The sequence below is a fragment of the Falco naumanni genome, chromosome 8 (genome assembly GCF_017639655.2).
Source record: "Falco naumanni isolate bFalNau1 chromosome 8, bFalNau1.pat, whole genome shotgun sequence".
Taxonomy (NCBI): Eukaryota; Metazoa; Chordata; class Aves; order Falconiformes; family Falconidae; genus Falco; species Falco naumanni.
Genome location: NC_054061.1, coordinates 5,134,406 through 5,150,937, shown reverse-complemented (window position 1 = coordinate 5,150,937; position 16,532 = coordinate 5,134,406). Strand labels below are relative to the sequence as shown.

At 44.0% G+C, this 16,532-nt stretch overlaps 1 protein-coding gene across 1 annotated transcript; it reads left to right on the top strand.

The window, feature by feature from the left end:
• Window positions 1–10,600: 10,600 nt before the first annotated feature.
• On the top strand, window positions 10,601–12,425 carry HNRNPA0 (heterogeneous nuclear ribonucleoprotein A0). The gene has a single exon (XM_040604570.1). It carries the CDS (start codon window positions 10,958–10,960, stop codon window positions 11,891–11,893), a length of 936 nt encoding a protein of 311 aa, XP_040460504.1. The 5' UTR covers window positions 10,601–10,957; the 3' UTR covers window positions 11,894–12,425.
• Window positions 12,426–16,532: the final 4,107 nt, after the last annotated feature.

The following is a 16,532-nucleotide window of genomic DNA, read 5'->3' as shown; positions in this document are numbered from 1 at the left end:
GAATCCACGAAGAGGCGAGCAGCAATGAGCAGGGAGGAGAAAGGGCTAGTAGTCATGGGGATGGATTTTCCTCCACGGTGCGGCTTCCCTCCACCCTGTCAAACACCTTATCTTGCAATTTCATTTTCAATTATCTTATCTGTTCTGCAGTGCAAATGTTTTCCTTACGTTGGATTTCGAACATAAACATCTGCAGATGGCTTATTGCTTTTTTAACTGAGAGAGATATGAAAATACAGTAAGCTGCTTAGAAAGGGCATGCACATCCTATCAAGTGTATCATTTGCTCTCTTGCAATTAAGATCATCATATTTTCCTTATGAATTACTATTTTAGCTTATACTCTAGAGATACGAAATTACTCCTGAAAAGCAAAGCATGGCACACTACACTGGCACATATTACAAAGGGACTTTATTGTTCTCACTGTTTTCCCAGTAAAAGCCCATACCTTTTATAGTCACTTCTTTATAAAAATTAGCATTCAACATTTCCCTGTTAAATATTTAGAACGGATGTTTATGGGACAGGAAAGGAACTGTTTTTTTTCTTAGGGTGTGCTATCTGGTACATTGCTGTTTAAACTCTTGAATTTGTACCTGGGTCCACTTAACCCCCAGTATCTCAGTCTCTTACATTGAACCATCTTGTGGCTCTCCAGTACTAGAAAAAGCAACAGCAACAGAAAATGGTCCAGACTTAGAATGTGTCTCTATGGGGACAGACTCGGGAAACTAGATGAGAAGTCCCTGTTAAATTAGAGAAGTTGAAACCTGCAGACAAAATATTTCAGAGTATTGGAGTCTGTTTTACTGCATCTGGTGGTTTTTTTTTGGTTTTTGTTTGTTTTTTTTTTGAGAGAGAGAATGATTCTGAAAAGCAGTAGTATTTTTGAGATGAGCAAGACTGATGCTGTGCCTAAAGTACAGGTTAGAACTAATTATCTGAAACTAATTGTTAGTTGTCATGCTGCTCTATTTGTAGAAAATAGAGGTGGAGGAAGCCTCTGAGATCAGCCAGATGAACCTCCTGCTTCTAGTATATTTGCAACTATTCATGATATGTTTGTCTAACCTGGTTTTAAACATCTGTGGTAATCCTAGATTAGCTATTCAAGTGCCTAATTTACTGTTAGTAAGACTTCCTTAACACCTCCCCCTAAAATTTCCTTCACTTTAGTTTAGCCCATTGCTTTTTATTCTAGGAGTTTTAACGAAAATGCTACAATCTAGCAATGTGAATATGATTTTCTAAAACATTTCTAGCACTTGCTGGTTTTGATAATGTAAAAAATACTAGAAAAACAAAGCTTCTAGTTGTAGGGTGACCCAGGAAGTTAATCAAGACCTAAACACGCAATGTGCTGGATATGCATCAGAACAAGCCATAAAAATGCATTGTCTGTTTATAAAGGAAATACGTGAATAAAATTAAAAGGTGTTCTGATTCTAGTTATAAATTTCAAACAAAGGTTGGGTTGCTTATTTACATAGGCCTCTGTTCCTAATATAACACTCTATGCAAGTCCTCTGTCTCTGGAAAGACTGAAGTGTTTAACGAGTGGTCCCCTCGGTTTTATAGTCATATCAATCTGCTGCCTTCTGTGGATTTAATTTTGTCATAACCCATTTTGTTGTGAATTAGATTGCATCTGATATCAGAGGCTTGTGGGCGTTAGCTGCTCTTGGTTTGTTTATGCCTGATGTCAAAGGTATGTATGCTAAATGGAACCTATAGCTGTGTAGGAGGGGATCAAGATACGCTATTTTCAGCCAAATGCTGTAGCGTCTGTTTGCAAGAAAGGTTAATGGATAGAGGAATTGTATTTACTTTATGTAAATGATAGTGTTTATTTCTAAATTGCTCAATATTAAGTGATGGGAAAATAGCCTTTATCAGTAGATGCTGATAACGAACTGCAAGGCAGAACTGCAATTGTAGTGCAAAGCAGACTTTGTATGTAGCCTGATAACAAACATTTAAAACATATTGCAAATAAGACTGCAATTGGCCTGCCAATGTCAAGTGTAAATTTAGTAACTCTGCCTTTGTGGGATTTCAGCAGTTCAAAGTTGACTCTATATCGGGGGAAGTGGTAGGCGTTTTGATATGATTTTCAAAGAGTTTTATTAAGGATTTCTGTCTCGTTTTGCAAAACAAACAAATGAACGAGAAACCTCAGAAAAATCAGTGTGCTGATTCTTGCTATACTGAATGCCAATCATTGTACTGATTATCACCTCATCACAATCCTTGCTGTAAAAGTCTGATCCTAAAAGCTTTCCAGGCGTGATATTCATATTGAAATCAATTGGAACATCTTTTCCAAACATCTGGTTACACAGCAGCTAGAGGCATGACCTCAGCTTGTGTAGATGTTCCCAAGGTGGTTTTAAACCAAGTAGCAGTTAACTAGTACAAGCACAAAGCTCAGGGCACTGTCGCCTGAACCAGCCAGCTCACAGCTAAACAGTGTCCGTGTCCGTGAAGTGCAGTCTCTTGAGCGCAGTGAAGGCTCCCGGGCTATGGCATATAGACCATGTGTGGAAAACCAGGGGAAGTGATTAGGTGCCACAATAAACACGTTTTGGAACTTTAAGTGGGTAATAACATCTGTTGTGCTGGCAGCAGCCCGTTGGTGAAAAATGCTCTAGCATGTTAAGTCCTTTGAGCTCACCTTTTGCTCTGGCATTTACATGATTCCTTGCCCAGCAGGAATCTTTGCTGATGGGTGACCACACTAAGCTTTGCTTAGTTGCTTCTCCCATGTAGCTGTGCAGCAGTCCTTGTTCCTGCCAGGTGCAGCCGCCTTCTTCAGGAAGAAAGATTTAGTAGAGATGTAGACATACAATTTCTCAGCTTCTTAGGTGAAAGAGTTCTTTAACAGCAGTTTGGCTAAGAGCTGGTTCAGTGACCTGTAACATCTCTGAAGGATCTGGAATATTTCTTCCTAATAAGTATTATTCTTTTATAGCCCTTCAAAGAGGCACAGAGAAATAAGCAAGAATAACTGGACATCTCTTGTGTTAGTGTCAGATGTGCCGGTTAATGTCAGGAAAGTAAGGTAATATGCTATGATGGAGGAAAAACACAGTCCCTTCACATTTTCCTGTTTCAGGGAGACATCAACACCCTAATACAGTATCTCAGCAAATAGGTTATAATTTGACCAAACTAGCAACATCTGAACATCAACTAAGTATGCACTGTAAGTTTTTCTCCAAAGATAATGCAGATAAAGAATCACAGGACGGGTCAGGGTTGGAAGAGACCTCTGGAGATCACCTAGTCCAATCCCCTGCTAGAGCAGGTTGTTCAGAGTCATGTCCAGGCAATCCAAGAAGGACTGATGTATATGTGTAAGTTGGAGTACTGCTCCATGATGCAGAATTTTTTTCCTAATTGGAAAAAATTATCAGAAAAGTAACTCGGGTTCACTACCTGGAATGTAGGTTTCACTCCATTGTATTGCATAGCTCAGGGGAATAGTTTTGCAATATCCTGGATGCTTCATTCTGGTCCGTACCTCTCAATTAGGTCATGCCTAGAATGAAAAGTCAACTGTTCTAAAATAGGCTTTAACTTTAAATGAGTTACTTATAACAGCATATTCATTTTTGAAATTATATCATGTCATGAACTTTCAGCTAATTTCTGGACCTTATTCAGCCGGCATACAATCGAGATGGAGATTGGTATACTCTCTGGCTGGAAGGTTAGCATCTTTGGTTTTTTGGGTCAGCCTACTAGAAAATAAATATGTGAGCAACTGTAATAACAGTGTGACAGCATTAATTCATATTTTGTAATAGTTTTCACTTTCCAAACCCTGATCCAGTCCTTTGTAGCTTTCTACAGCTTCCTCAGCTGATCTTTTCCAAGAGGGATCTCTGCCATAGAATGAGTTATTTCAATAGCTCTCAGATTTTGGGGGAGTATGATAATCTGCATCTCTGCTTTTGTGTTTTCCCCCCCCGCATTCTACAGTCTTTTTATAATGACATTGTGAGCACCAAACCCTGTGATTCTTATGCCAGCACATCTTTCACTGCCCTAATTGTTAATTAAGAAATACTTAAATAATCAGAAGTCTTTTTCCCATTAATCTCAGTCTTTTTCAATTTTCCTACATGCTTCAAACTGTAGTAACAGTTTTGATTTTTCTGAATTAAAAATATGAATTCTAGATTGCTATTTTGTATCTAGAAAGCCTTGCCTATATACACCAACTAATTTTAAAATTTCTTTGATAGCATGGATACTTAACAGCTAATTTCAGGCAGGTATATACTGAACTTCATAGCATAACTCCTCTGCTGTTTTCAAATAAAGCTAAATGTCAGTCATGCAAAAACACCACAACAAACACCCTATAGAGGCTCTGTGGAGTTAGAAATAGATGGGACCCAGGAATAGCTAGCGGGGGGGAAAGCAAGTAGATCTTAATTTAACTGAAAAGCGCATAAAGAAAGATTTGTAGATGAAAAAAGGTCAGAGCATGGCTGAGATTTCTTCTGGCTCCAGCTCTTTCCTTGGCAAAACTTATGATCCTGGTCTGCCCTCAACTAAGATACAGTGAAAGATCTACCCCCTTGTGTCTGTCACTGCATTGCTAGATTCTTTGATCCTTACAAGAACCTTGATTTTTCAGACCGTATTTTGCTGTCTTACCTTCATCCCATCACTCCAAATTATGACCAGCTCTTTACATAAACTTTTAAGCAAAAGAAAAAAAGGAAACAATCAGTTATGACAGAATAGGGAAAAGATGAAAGAGGGAAAAAAGAAACAGAGCTTCAGAGGGAAGAGGACAGAGGGCAGGATTTAAGGAGAAATGGTAATGTAGGTCCAGAGAAAAGGATGCAAATTCAATTCTCTGATGATTTTCCTCTTCACCTTTCACAAAGGCGTGTTTCTCCCTTTCAGAACACTCCCCTGACATTGGCCTCAGGGAAGATTTTGTTCAGCAAGCTGAACTATTGATACTACTTACTGAAGAAATAGTTCCTGTGGGTTATTCTGTAGTTACCTTTTTATCTGTAGAATCTTATTTTGCATTAAGCAAATAAGAGAGGTGTAGTGTTTTATTCCCCATCTGAATTTACACATGGTAGAAATTTTTATCCAGAGGAGTGTCATGTTCAAACTTCAGGTAGGCGGAAGACTTACCTAGTTTCCTCTCAGTGCATTTTAATCAATCTTTTTCAATGTAAACCAGTGCTAATTCATGACAGTCACAAAAGCAAGATCACAGATTTCATGTTTATGCAGATTGGCGTACAAACAGCAGAACAGAGGGAAAGATAAATCTTTTGCCAAAAAAGTAAGAGCTCTCTCGAGGACAACTGTATCTCTTATAAGAAGCTCTTCACACTCGTAGCTAAAGCAAGGGGCCAGGATGGGGAAGTTTGTGCTGCTGCTGCATGTTTTATCAAAAATATCTTCCCATGAACTGCAAAATTATCCTCTGTCTGAGGTGTCGATTTGGGTAGGAGCAAGGCTTCCAAAAGTCTAATAATATCTCTTTGACATGATTGGATTAAAAAACCTTGCCTGGGTGTGTGAGGATCTCAGAGTAATCAGGGAAATTATGGTTTGAATGCCCTCTATGCCCAACTGTTTCCACCTATGCACATTTAGAAAAATCAGGATTAGATCTGTCTATAGCAGGGATGATGTCATTCCAGTCTTCAAGGAGCATAATGTCAATGCAGAACTAATTGAGCAAACAGTCTGCATGAAGGAATCCTGTAGGCTGCAAAATGCTTTCCGTCTGCCGAAAGGCAAAACCAGACCTAAATCTAGAGGACTGCACTATACTAACAAAACAAACTCATAAAAAATCCGGTTGATATGCTTATATTGTTTTAAAAAGATGAAGCAACACCTGTTGACTATGGAAGCCAACACACCGATACAATCTAGATTAGAGGCTGAAACAAATTAAAAGGCTAGGACTTTGTGTTTATATGAGGGTTTAGATAATCAAAATATTTGTTAGAGCTGATTTTGACTTCCTAGTGTCCTTCTATTTCCCCGATGCTCTTTTCCAAAACTTCAATAGTCATTTTCTGTCTCAGGAGATTGGACCCATTAAACAGCATGACAGAAGTGTGTTTCTTTAGTGTCAAAAATTGCTGTAAAAACTTCCTTAATTTATTTTTCATCAACTTTGACTAAGAATATATGGTAGCATAAGAAGCCTGGTGCTGGAAAGGGACTGTTCAGGCCTGTATTTTACGATCTCTTAAGCGGTGATGCCCTCCTGTGGGCTCTAGGTAGTGCGCTTTCTACTGGAATAATGAATGTTTATGCATGAAAACAATGTGTTTTTCCTTCCTTCTGGTACTGTATCGCTGACATATCCCGTGAGGACATTAACACAGCGCATTATTTGGCCAGTGCCTCTGGTTTGAGAAACACATTTCCTTTAGGTAATATTACAAGCGCAGCTTTTTCACTTGTGTTAGAAACTGATGCTACTTAAACAATGAATTTTATTCTATAGGTTGCTATGAAAATTGAAACAATGTAATGCTGTGACTGCCCAGTCAGGAGCAGGACAGTATGTATTTCTCTGTAATGGTGTTTGCCTAAGAACTTTTAAATACGTGGGATGATACTATGTATTTACTTGCATGCAGTTAAAAGCAGTTTAAAAATACAGTGGAGAAACTGCCGTAGCTGTTGGAGTGCTGTCTGTTCTAGCAGACTTGTCGCATCTCACATGCACAGTGCCAGACTTGTTCTTTGGTGCTGTGCTGGTGTATCTCACGTTCGCGATGGCTCACTTAGCAAGAGGGAAAGGCATGTTTCAGGAGCACACAAAGGCACGCAGTTCACAGGAATGTATATAGAAGCGACGTGGTGCACTGATCGAGTGACTGGACGCCTCACCAGGCAGGAATCCAACAGGAGCTGGAGGTCTGGTTGGAGTCTGTGGTGGCTCGGATGACCTGGGAGGTATGAAGGTCTGGGGGGTATGCAGGAGAAACTGGGGCTCAGCTATCTGGGAAAGTCAGCGTCACGGGAGCCTGGTGGTACGTGTCAGGGCACATGTACGTTTGCTGGGTGCTTGGTCCTGTGCGGGCTGGACTCTGAGAACGTGATTTTGAGCGAATACATGAACTACGTGAGGTCACTTACGTGGCAGCTGGGAAAGGACAGTGGGCAGGAGGGCACCGGGTCAAGTGAAGTTTGGTCTTTCTGTAGTATCAGAGGAGACATTTCTAACTGCAAGAGATGGGTATATGTATTTTAAAGGCGTTTTCCTTTCATTAATCAAGCAGTCAGAAGTGCAAATGAAGAGGAAGCTGTTGGGCTATACCTGAGTTGTGTCAGTGACTGATTTTGCTGACTGATTTGCTCACATCTTAAAGACCCTCATCTCCTCCTCCTGCTGAAAGCAGCAGTGACTCCTGTCTTTGATCTCTTCCTTGGCCTACTTGTCTGTCTTGCTTTCAGGGAGAAAATATGAGCGGTAAACAAGTGCTCTGTTTTCTTTGTTACCCGTTGAGAATTAGCTCCTCTTAATTTTCCTTCCTTTTTGCTGTAAATTATTAAGGTTCTATAAAACTCTCATGGGTTGTTTTCTACATGAACCAGATATTAATTTATCTTGGGAAAGGCCACACATTTCTTACAATAAGTGGTAGGCAAAATATATTTTTGTATTTCCTGTAATTGTGTGGAGCTTGCAGACAGCCTTTGGGAAGAAACTTTTTTTTTAATAAGTAGGATGTGCTTAGTTTAAAACCACAAATATTTCAGTGACTTTATGGGCACATTCTCTTTTCTAAAGTTAGATAGAATGATTGTGTCTGTTCGTGCTTTGAGATAAATGGATCTAAACAGGTGACATCTTTCCCTGTAAGTGGTTGTCAAACATGGTCATTTAATATTCCTGTCATAATAATAAGTTACTCTTAACAGACTTGGCTCTAACAGAGAAAAAAAAATCCAATTTAATAAAACAGAGATCACTATATTGCAAGTAATATTCCTACTGGTTAATGGTAATCCTAGTGTTTGAGACTAAAGCATGAAAACTTGGCTTGCTGATAGGAAGGCAGGCAGAATTTTACCAGCAGTTAAACTCTGGAGTTGACACCATCTGATGAGGAGTAAGGAAGAATATTCATGCTGAAAATGTTCAGCCCTCTGGACTTCATCTGGGGCTGTAGTTAACTGACCTTCTGGCACAGTCCATGTTACATGTGTCTGCGAGCCTCCGCGGTGCGTTTCCACAGCAGCTGATCTAAATCAGGGGGATGCAGCAGCTCCGCTTCCTCCCTCCTGCCAGCGCCAGCACACATGGGATTGTGCAAAAACCAGAAAGCTGAGGCGGCTACAAAATAAGCTCCCTTTCATGGTAAAATTAGTTTTGGCTGTCTCAGTTCTCGTCAGCGGATGGCTGTGTGTTTGCCCAAGTGTCAGGGCTGGCACATGGGAGAAGGCAGGATCACATGGCTGGAGGGCTGGAGTGCAGCATTCCCAGCACAAATCAGTTCCGACAACTGTGAAACTACATCCTGATACTATGCCTAGTACAAAACTAACCACCAGGTCGGGAGGATTGGAATATTCAGTTTATACCTTTATAAAGGCTCCCAAGATAGGTGTTGGATGGAAGACTATACTCTTCTCCCTGAACAAGGGACAAGTATTGTGTCTGTCAGGGGATCCAGGGCATGATCTTGCTGGAAACCAGGCGGTCTGATAGTTATTTTGTATTAACCCAGTTCCCCAAGCCTCTGATTTCCAGTACACTACTCTGGATTTCCCATCTGTGACTCAAGAGGGTGAGATGACTTGTGCCTGTGAGGTTTGGTGTTAATGTTCTTGGATGGTGTGGAGAATAAAATAACACGGACAGGCTTTTGAAAGCCAAGCACTGGGATATAAAACAAGTACTACATAGAGTTTGTCCTGCAAAAAATATTGACATCACCTTTCTTTGGAGGTACAGTGTCTGACAAATACTGCAATGGTCAGAAATATTCCCAACCTTTGCTAATTGGTAGAGATAATAAGACACTTTTTCATCGGGAACAGTGTCCTAAAATTTTTGGAAAACATCTCTTTTGCATTATCATCATGGATGAGACAAGACAGACCTGCTTTTCAGGACCTAGCGCCTGAAAAAGCAAAGCAACAGAAAACAAGGAGCAGAGCAAAGAGGGAGAGGTGCCCGAACAGAGGAGAAAGTCTTATCGTGAGTAGACCCCACAGCGTATTAGCATATAGATGTACTCAATAAAGAGGGAGAGTGGGTGGGGTGCTCTGTGTATGGATGCTTTAGTGCTTCATGAGTTCTTGAGGTTTGTGCTCACTTTAATATATTTGATTTTATGGTTATTCTTTCAAAGACTGTCTCAGTGTCCAAGGAGAAACTTTTCTCATTGTGGAAGTAATGAACAAAGGAAGAAGCCACCTGAAAAGGTTGTGAAACTGCCTTCACTTGAAGGTTTTAGAAACAGATTAGATAACTTAGTCTTCCTCACAGATAACTAACATGAGTTTCAGAAACTGTGCGGTGCAGGTGCTAGCATGACTAGTAAAATGGCAAGTCACCTTCAGGGAAAGAAAATCTCACCACAAAAATCGTTTTGAGCTCCAAAAAGAAAAAGGTTTGCACACCCTTGAGCAGCTCTCGTTATTTCTCTACGAAAATACCGCCTTTTCAGGCTAAGGAGAGATTTAGGGGTGAAAACAGAAGGCAGTGAGAGGCCTGGAAAAAGTCTGGGAAGGGGAGGCAACAGCAGCAGGAGAAGCGAGAAGGAAGGTTCTTGAGTGAGCGGGTTTGGTAGCTGGGAGCGTGCTGGAAAGGCGAAAACGGACGCGAACGAGGGGAGAAGAGCCAGCTAACGCTGGGGGGGTTGGGACGGGACGGCGGGGCAGGGCAGGCGGGAACGGGACAGCCCGGCACGGCTCCAACCCCCGGAGCAGGGAGCCGCTGCCCGCCAGCACTGCCCTGCCCTGCCCGCGGGGCTGGGGGCGGCCGGCCCGCCGGGGAGGCGAGGGCACAGGGCTGGGCTGGCCGAGGCGAGAACGGAAGGCAGCCAGATGGCAACGAGAGTCCTGCCGGGCCGGCCCGGCCCTCCATGGGCCCCGCCCGCGCCCCGCAGGCCGAGGGAAGCGCCGCGGCCGCGCGCCCCTAACGGTCACCCTTTCAAACCCTCCCGCGCGAGCCGCCCACCGACCCTCGCCCGCTGCGCCCGCCCGCGGGGCGGGGCCGCCGGCAGAAGGCGCGCGGCCGGCCCGGAGGCGGCCCATTGGCTCGCGTCCGCGGGCTTGACGCATTAGCGCTGCCCGGGCCGGCGGTGGCCCCGCCCCTCCGCTCGGCGCGCGCAGAAGAGACTTCGCGTCGCCGGCCGCTACAGCGCGACGCTATTGGCCGCCCGCCGCGTCTGTCAGCGGCCAACCCCGGGCCTCGCTCCGGCGCGCGGCGGAGGTCGCGCCCTCTGGTTAGTCGTCGCGCTCGTCGATCGCGGCCGGGGCCCCGCCCCTAAAGGTGAGTCGCGGGCGGCTCCAGCGGCGAGCTCTCATTGGCTGCGCGGGCGCGGGGGGCGTGCGCGGCGGCGGCCGGGCGGGCGGGGCTCCCAGCGTCCCCTTTGTGTGGGCACCAGTCGCCGGCCGAGCTCTTGAGAAGTAGCAGCCGCCATTTTGTGCGTGCCTGTGTTTTCCCCCACCCCCACCCCCCTTTCTGCGGGAGCGGCGGCAGCCGGGACGCCCCGTCTCTTCTGCGGGTCAGGTGAGGCGAAGCGAAGGCGTTGGGCCAGGCCGAGGGGACCATTGCCGGCGGCTGCCGCAGCCGTGAGGTCGCGCTGTTCGCAGCCAGCGAGGGGGAAGAAGCGGCAAGACGGAGAAGGGGGGGAAAAAACCGTCAGAGCTGCCCCCCAACAGGAGGAGGAGTCTCGGCGCCAGGCCCAGGCGCAGCTCCGGCACCGGCGGCAGCATGGAGAACTCGCAGCTATGCAAGCTGTTCATCGGCGGCCTGAACGTGCAGACGACGGAGGCCGGGCTGCGGGAGCACTTCGCGGCCTACGGCACCCTCACCGACTGCGTGGTGGTGCTCAACCCGCAGACCAAGCGCTCCCGCTGCTTCGGTTTCGTCACCTACTCGGCGGTGGAGGAGGCCGACGCCGCCATGGCCGCCTCCCCCCACGCCGTGGACGGCAACGCGGTGGAGCTGAAGCGGGCCGTGTCCCGGGAGGACTCGGCCAAACCGGGGGCCCACGCTAAGGTGAAGAAGCTCTTTGTGGGCGGCCTCAAAGGGGACGTGGGCGAAGGGGACCTGGTGCAGCATTTCAGCCAGTTCGGCCCCGTGGAGAAGGCCGAGATCATCGCCGACAAACAGAGCGGGAAGAAGCGCGGCTTTGGCTTCGTCTATTTCCAAAACCACGACGCCGCCGACAAGGCGGCCGTGGTCAAGTTCCACCCGATCCAGGGCCACCGCGTGGAGGTCAAGAAGGCCGTGCCCAAGGAGGACATCCAGTCGGGCGGGGGTGGCGGCGGCTCCTCCAGGCCCTCCCGGGGAGGCAGAGGAGGAGGAAGGGGTCGGGGCGGCGGCGGATCCGGCAACCGGGATCACAACGGCCTTTCCAAAGGCGGCGGCGGTTACAATAGCTACGGCGGCTACGGTGGAGGAGGCGGCGGCGGCGGCGGCTACGGCTCCTATGGCAGCGGCTCCTACGGAGGCGGAGGGGGAGGCGGCGACTACGGCAACGGGTACGGCGGGTTCGGCAGCTACAGCCAGCACCAGTCCTCCTACGGCCCCATGAAGAGCGGCGGAGGAGGTGGAGGAGGGGGCGGCAACTGGGGGGGCCGCAGTAACAGTGGACCGTACAGAGGAGGCTATGGTGGGGGAGGCTATGGGGGCGGCTCTTTCTGAGCTGGAGCGCCCATACCCATCGGGGGTGGCGTGGAGAGCCCTCCCTTTGATACGGGGCAGCTTCTAAATGGTTTCTCCCCTCATTCGCCGAAGGGCAGCTCCTTTTAAATGCCTCCCTACTGTGGGAGCAGCTCCTAAATACCCCCTGGGGGTCGCCTCTGCTGCCTGTGCCACTTCGTTCTCTCTGAAGATGGACTGGGCCCCACACACACATACTTTGTGTTACAGTCATTGATGGACTCTATTTTTTTATTATTACTTGGACCTTGGTCGTTTTTATACTAGCAACGAAAAAATGTCTTGTTTTAATTTGTTTTTTGGGGGTATGGGGTGGGAAGTGTCTTGCTGATCTGGAGTAAAAACTGGGGAGGGTTATGGGGGGATTTCCTTTGTTGTAAGGACTCGATACCTGGCTACTACATTTTTTCTACAAAATCTACTTGGATCCCATGACTGAATTAACATTTCTGTAAAGGAGGAAAAAATCGTTTTTACGTTTTTTATTTTTTAAATAAATCATTGTGTTCATTGACCTTTACATGTCTAATTTTTTTTCCTAGGATCCATTCCGTACGGTTTTAAGACTTTTCTAGGTTTGAAGCAAGTGTTGCTCTGCTTTAAAATCTCTATGTACTTAAAGTAAGTATTTTATTGCCAGTAAAGGTCCTAACTGACTTTTTTGCTACCCCCCAGTGGATTTATTGGATTTCGAACACTCGACAGAAAAATTTTTGAAGTACTAATCTGTGGATGTGGTCTGATGTTTGTTTTTTCTTTTAAATACTCGTTCTCACTCATGCGGTTTGTGTACATCCACCATCTTGTACTAGGCAGTTTGACGTGCTGACATGGTTGGTCAATTTTTTCTATAGGACTTTTTCATCAACGTATGTACTGTGTAGTTTTGAAGAAATAGTTTGTGTTAAGCATGTGCTTCATTCATATAAAATGTTCAGAATTTCCAATTGCTTAGTTTCAAGTCCTCTTATCGGTTTGTCTGTGTATGATTCCTTCCAGGAAAGGGTCGACATTTATCCCTTTTATTAAACGCATACTTGTTTTCATAGTACCGGGTTAACAAGACTTTTTCACTCTGAACTATTGTCGTTCTTTAAAGTTCCCGAGAATCTCTTGCAGCACCATCTACCGACAGGATGGCAGCCCCCTTGCTGCAGGCTTCATTACAGCAGGAGTAAAATTGGTTTGCTAACAATTGTACTAGACTTTTGAAAGTTATTTTATGCCGCTAGATGACTGGTGTAGAATGCAATGACATCTGCATGTGAATAAAGATGGGCTCCATGAGTATTGACTGGAAAAAAGGAATGGATTTGCAGTACCTGCCTCAGCACGTATTCTTTTATTTTTATTTTTTAAATAATTGCAATTGCCCATATTTCAAAAAGTGATAATCTAAACTACGTGGGCAAAGTGCTATGATAAATGAGCCAGCTAAGTGTACCAGTAACATAGGTGCCAGTTGTAAAGCAAAAATATCTGTGTAGTCTGCTTGATTAACAAATGTATATTTGTAGCCCTTTCACGCAATAGAATTAAAGTTTGTTGTTTATTAAAAAGCATAATGTTTTAGGGGAAAACTGCCTTCCTGCATAGAAAAATAGAATAGCAACGTTTATGGATATCAAATAAAGAATTGAATTCCTTATATGCTTGAGTGAGAGTATGTATGATATGGGGCATGGATTTAAAAAGTACAAAGTTACTTTGACTTCAGCTTTCTAAGCACTTAGTCTTTAATGCTGATGCTTTGTGAGACTGTACCTTAAAAGCTGGTTTTTGCTTTGCTCCAGATATGCAAGAGACCAGGCATATAATTCCCACTGATTCCAGTGGAAAGTTCGATGTCTAGGACTTTGTGCCTCTGGGTTGAAGGATTTTGCATGAAACTTCAAGATATTGTCAGTCTTTGATGTCAATCTAACCTGACACTGATTGTAGTTGAAATTAGTTGTCTTGTTGCTGTTAGAAGTAAAACTAGCATCAACTTACTTACCTATGTGAGCTTAAATAAGCAGGACAACCTTTTGCTATCATCAGGATTTCAACCAAGAGCCGAGTTTCCTCTTGATTGCTGTAAGCTACGGCTTTTACAGTGAAACTGGTTCTCTTTGGCTTAGCTTTTATAAACAAGTTCCAAGTAACTTGCTATTTGCAATTGTATTGTAATTTTTTTAATCTCAAAAAGCTTGTTAGCTGCTGCTGTGAATCAGTATCGCTGATACGTTGTTGAAAGTGCAAGTCATTTCAGAGAAGTATTTGTAAAATGCTGCAAGTACCCACTCTTGGGGGCAGACAGCTTCAGGTGGTTTGTTTTATTTCAGCTCACAGGGCTTGAAATTTTTTACTTTACCTTTGCACTTTAAAACCATGTTGGACAGTCATCCTTGAACTTCCCTTGAAGCACAGCTTTTCTTTTTGTAGCTGAAGTGAACTGCTGAGTTCTAGGTCTTGTGTTAGTTTGGGCGTGTGATTTAGACCCTTGGAATCGTGAATTGCCTTAACCTTATCAAGGGACAGCCTAGCTTGGAAAGAAATGGTTAAATTCACCTCTGTGATGTGGTTTGTCAGTTGACTTGGGAAGGTAAAGGTTTGTGCACCAACTGTAGCTTTATGGTATTTTCACGTTATGTGCCATGAAAGAGTATGTTGATACTAGAAACTAGATTTTTTAAAAAGTGACTTTGTGTGCGAATCTGGCAGTTTTGCCAGGCTGTAGCTTGATTTTGAGAATTGTACTGAAACCTGCTGTTTGATTATCTATGTAATAGTCCTCTTGTAGAACTAATATCTTCTAGCATAAGTAGTAGATCCCAGAAATTGCACTTACATAGGGAGTATGCTAACTAATTTCTCCCTCAAAAGATTGTCATCTGCGTAACAATGTTCTGTGATGAGCGTCTTGAGTAGATGAGACTTGATTTACTCTGACCTCGTCTCTGGGGAGCAATAACTTCCTTGTAACAATGCAGGTAACATTTGAGTGACTTGTGTAAGCGCTTGTTTAGTAAGGAGCAGCAATGCTAGGATGTGCCATGGAATATAGAAAGAGGTGCAAATCTGTACTGGACAGTGTTAAAGACACAGTGATTTAAAGCCACTGACTATAAACCTGCTTCTAGTACGTTTCCTAGTGAACAGAAGAGATTTGTTGATAAAGCTTTGCTTATGTATTTATTGGAATTTAGTAATTTTCTGACCCCTGGGTGGATTTATCTGCATAGACGTGCGTAGGAAGAACTGAGATGAAACAAAGTATATGGCTGGCAGGTAAATAAAGAAGTTTGTGACTGTGCAGTCGCTTTAGGATCATCATGGAAATAGAAATAAAGTAACTTGAGTTTGCTGTTCCTTAAGTAATTTAGGTTGGAAGTATATGTGTCTGAAATTCTCTCTAATTTTAACAGCTTTCTGTTCAGGAATGAGTGCTGGATTGTGTTGGTTTAACCTGTGAGAAATAGGACATGAGAGCAATTAGTTTACTTTCAGCATTTAATAATGAAAGTAGAAGTGCAGTAGTTTTCTTAAAACACAGATGATGTTCTTTTTTGTAATTGCATGAACAAAAATTCCCCAAATGAAAGCTTTTCAGAGACTACAGTATCACAGCATAGCTCAGTGTGTTGTGATGTGCACACAGTTTTTTAACAGAGATGGGTTTTCGTGTCTGCTCTAATTTGTTCTTGATTCTGCTTCTTGTGTGACTTGTAAACTTTATTTGGCTAATAAAATTAGCCTAACATACACTTTTATAATACTGATGACTACTGCATTAAAAAGAAACATGTTAAACACCTGTATATGTAATAAATTGGTACTTGCACAGGTCAGTGGAAGTACCTCTCACTTGTTTTAACATGAGGCGATGAAAAGGTAGTTTTGAACATCAGTAAGAACTGAAACAGCTTTGGTGACAGGAATTCTGTGGGTCACTGACTGTATTACAGCTGTGACAGATTTGTGAAATAAAAGCTGTGCCTTGCCCTGCAGGCTTGTGTAGTATCCTAAGGTGGACAATCTTTACCCTCCAGAATTGAGCAAGCTTTCCGAGTTGTGTTGTGTGTTGACATAGTTGCAAGCTGTGCAGCTGCAGTACCGGCTCTTGGACTCCCAGCTCCGCTTCCAGGAGCATGGAGCTGCTGGGAGGCCAGCGGTGTGCACAGCGGGGGTACTGCCAGATGTGCTTGAACTCTTATCAGACACTCTGTGTGCACATACATAACAGTGAAGCTGAAATATTTCAGGTGGTTAAAAATGTAATCTAGAGTTCTCAAATGCTTTATGGTGTTCCTCCCCCCCCCAGCCTAGATCCCATCTGTAAAGCAAATTTTGCTTTCATTTAGCATTGAAAGACCTAAGTGGATAGCGTAGGTCGGAACACTGGTTTATTATCCTGCCCCGTCAGCTGATATTATTGTCGCAATATAATGGCATTCCTGTTGCTGCTGAAAAGGGTCTGAGCCTGAGTGGTGCTGAGGACCCCAACCTCCTATTCAGGTCTGAAAATAGAGCAGCTTCTTTTTTCTGCGTACTTCAGAATGTTCTTCCTAAAATGCAAAGGTTTGGTTAAAATTGTTAATTAGTCTCTATAAAATAAAACTGAAGGACACCCTTCTGATAC

Coding starts and splice junctions, on each gene's coding strand:
- HNRNPA0 (XM_040604570.1), top strand. CDS start 10,958: ATGGAGAACTCGCAGCTATGCAAGCTGTTCATCGGCGGCCTGAACGTG.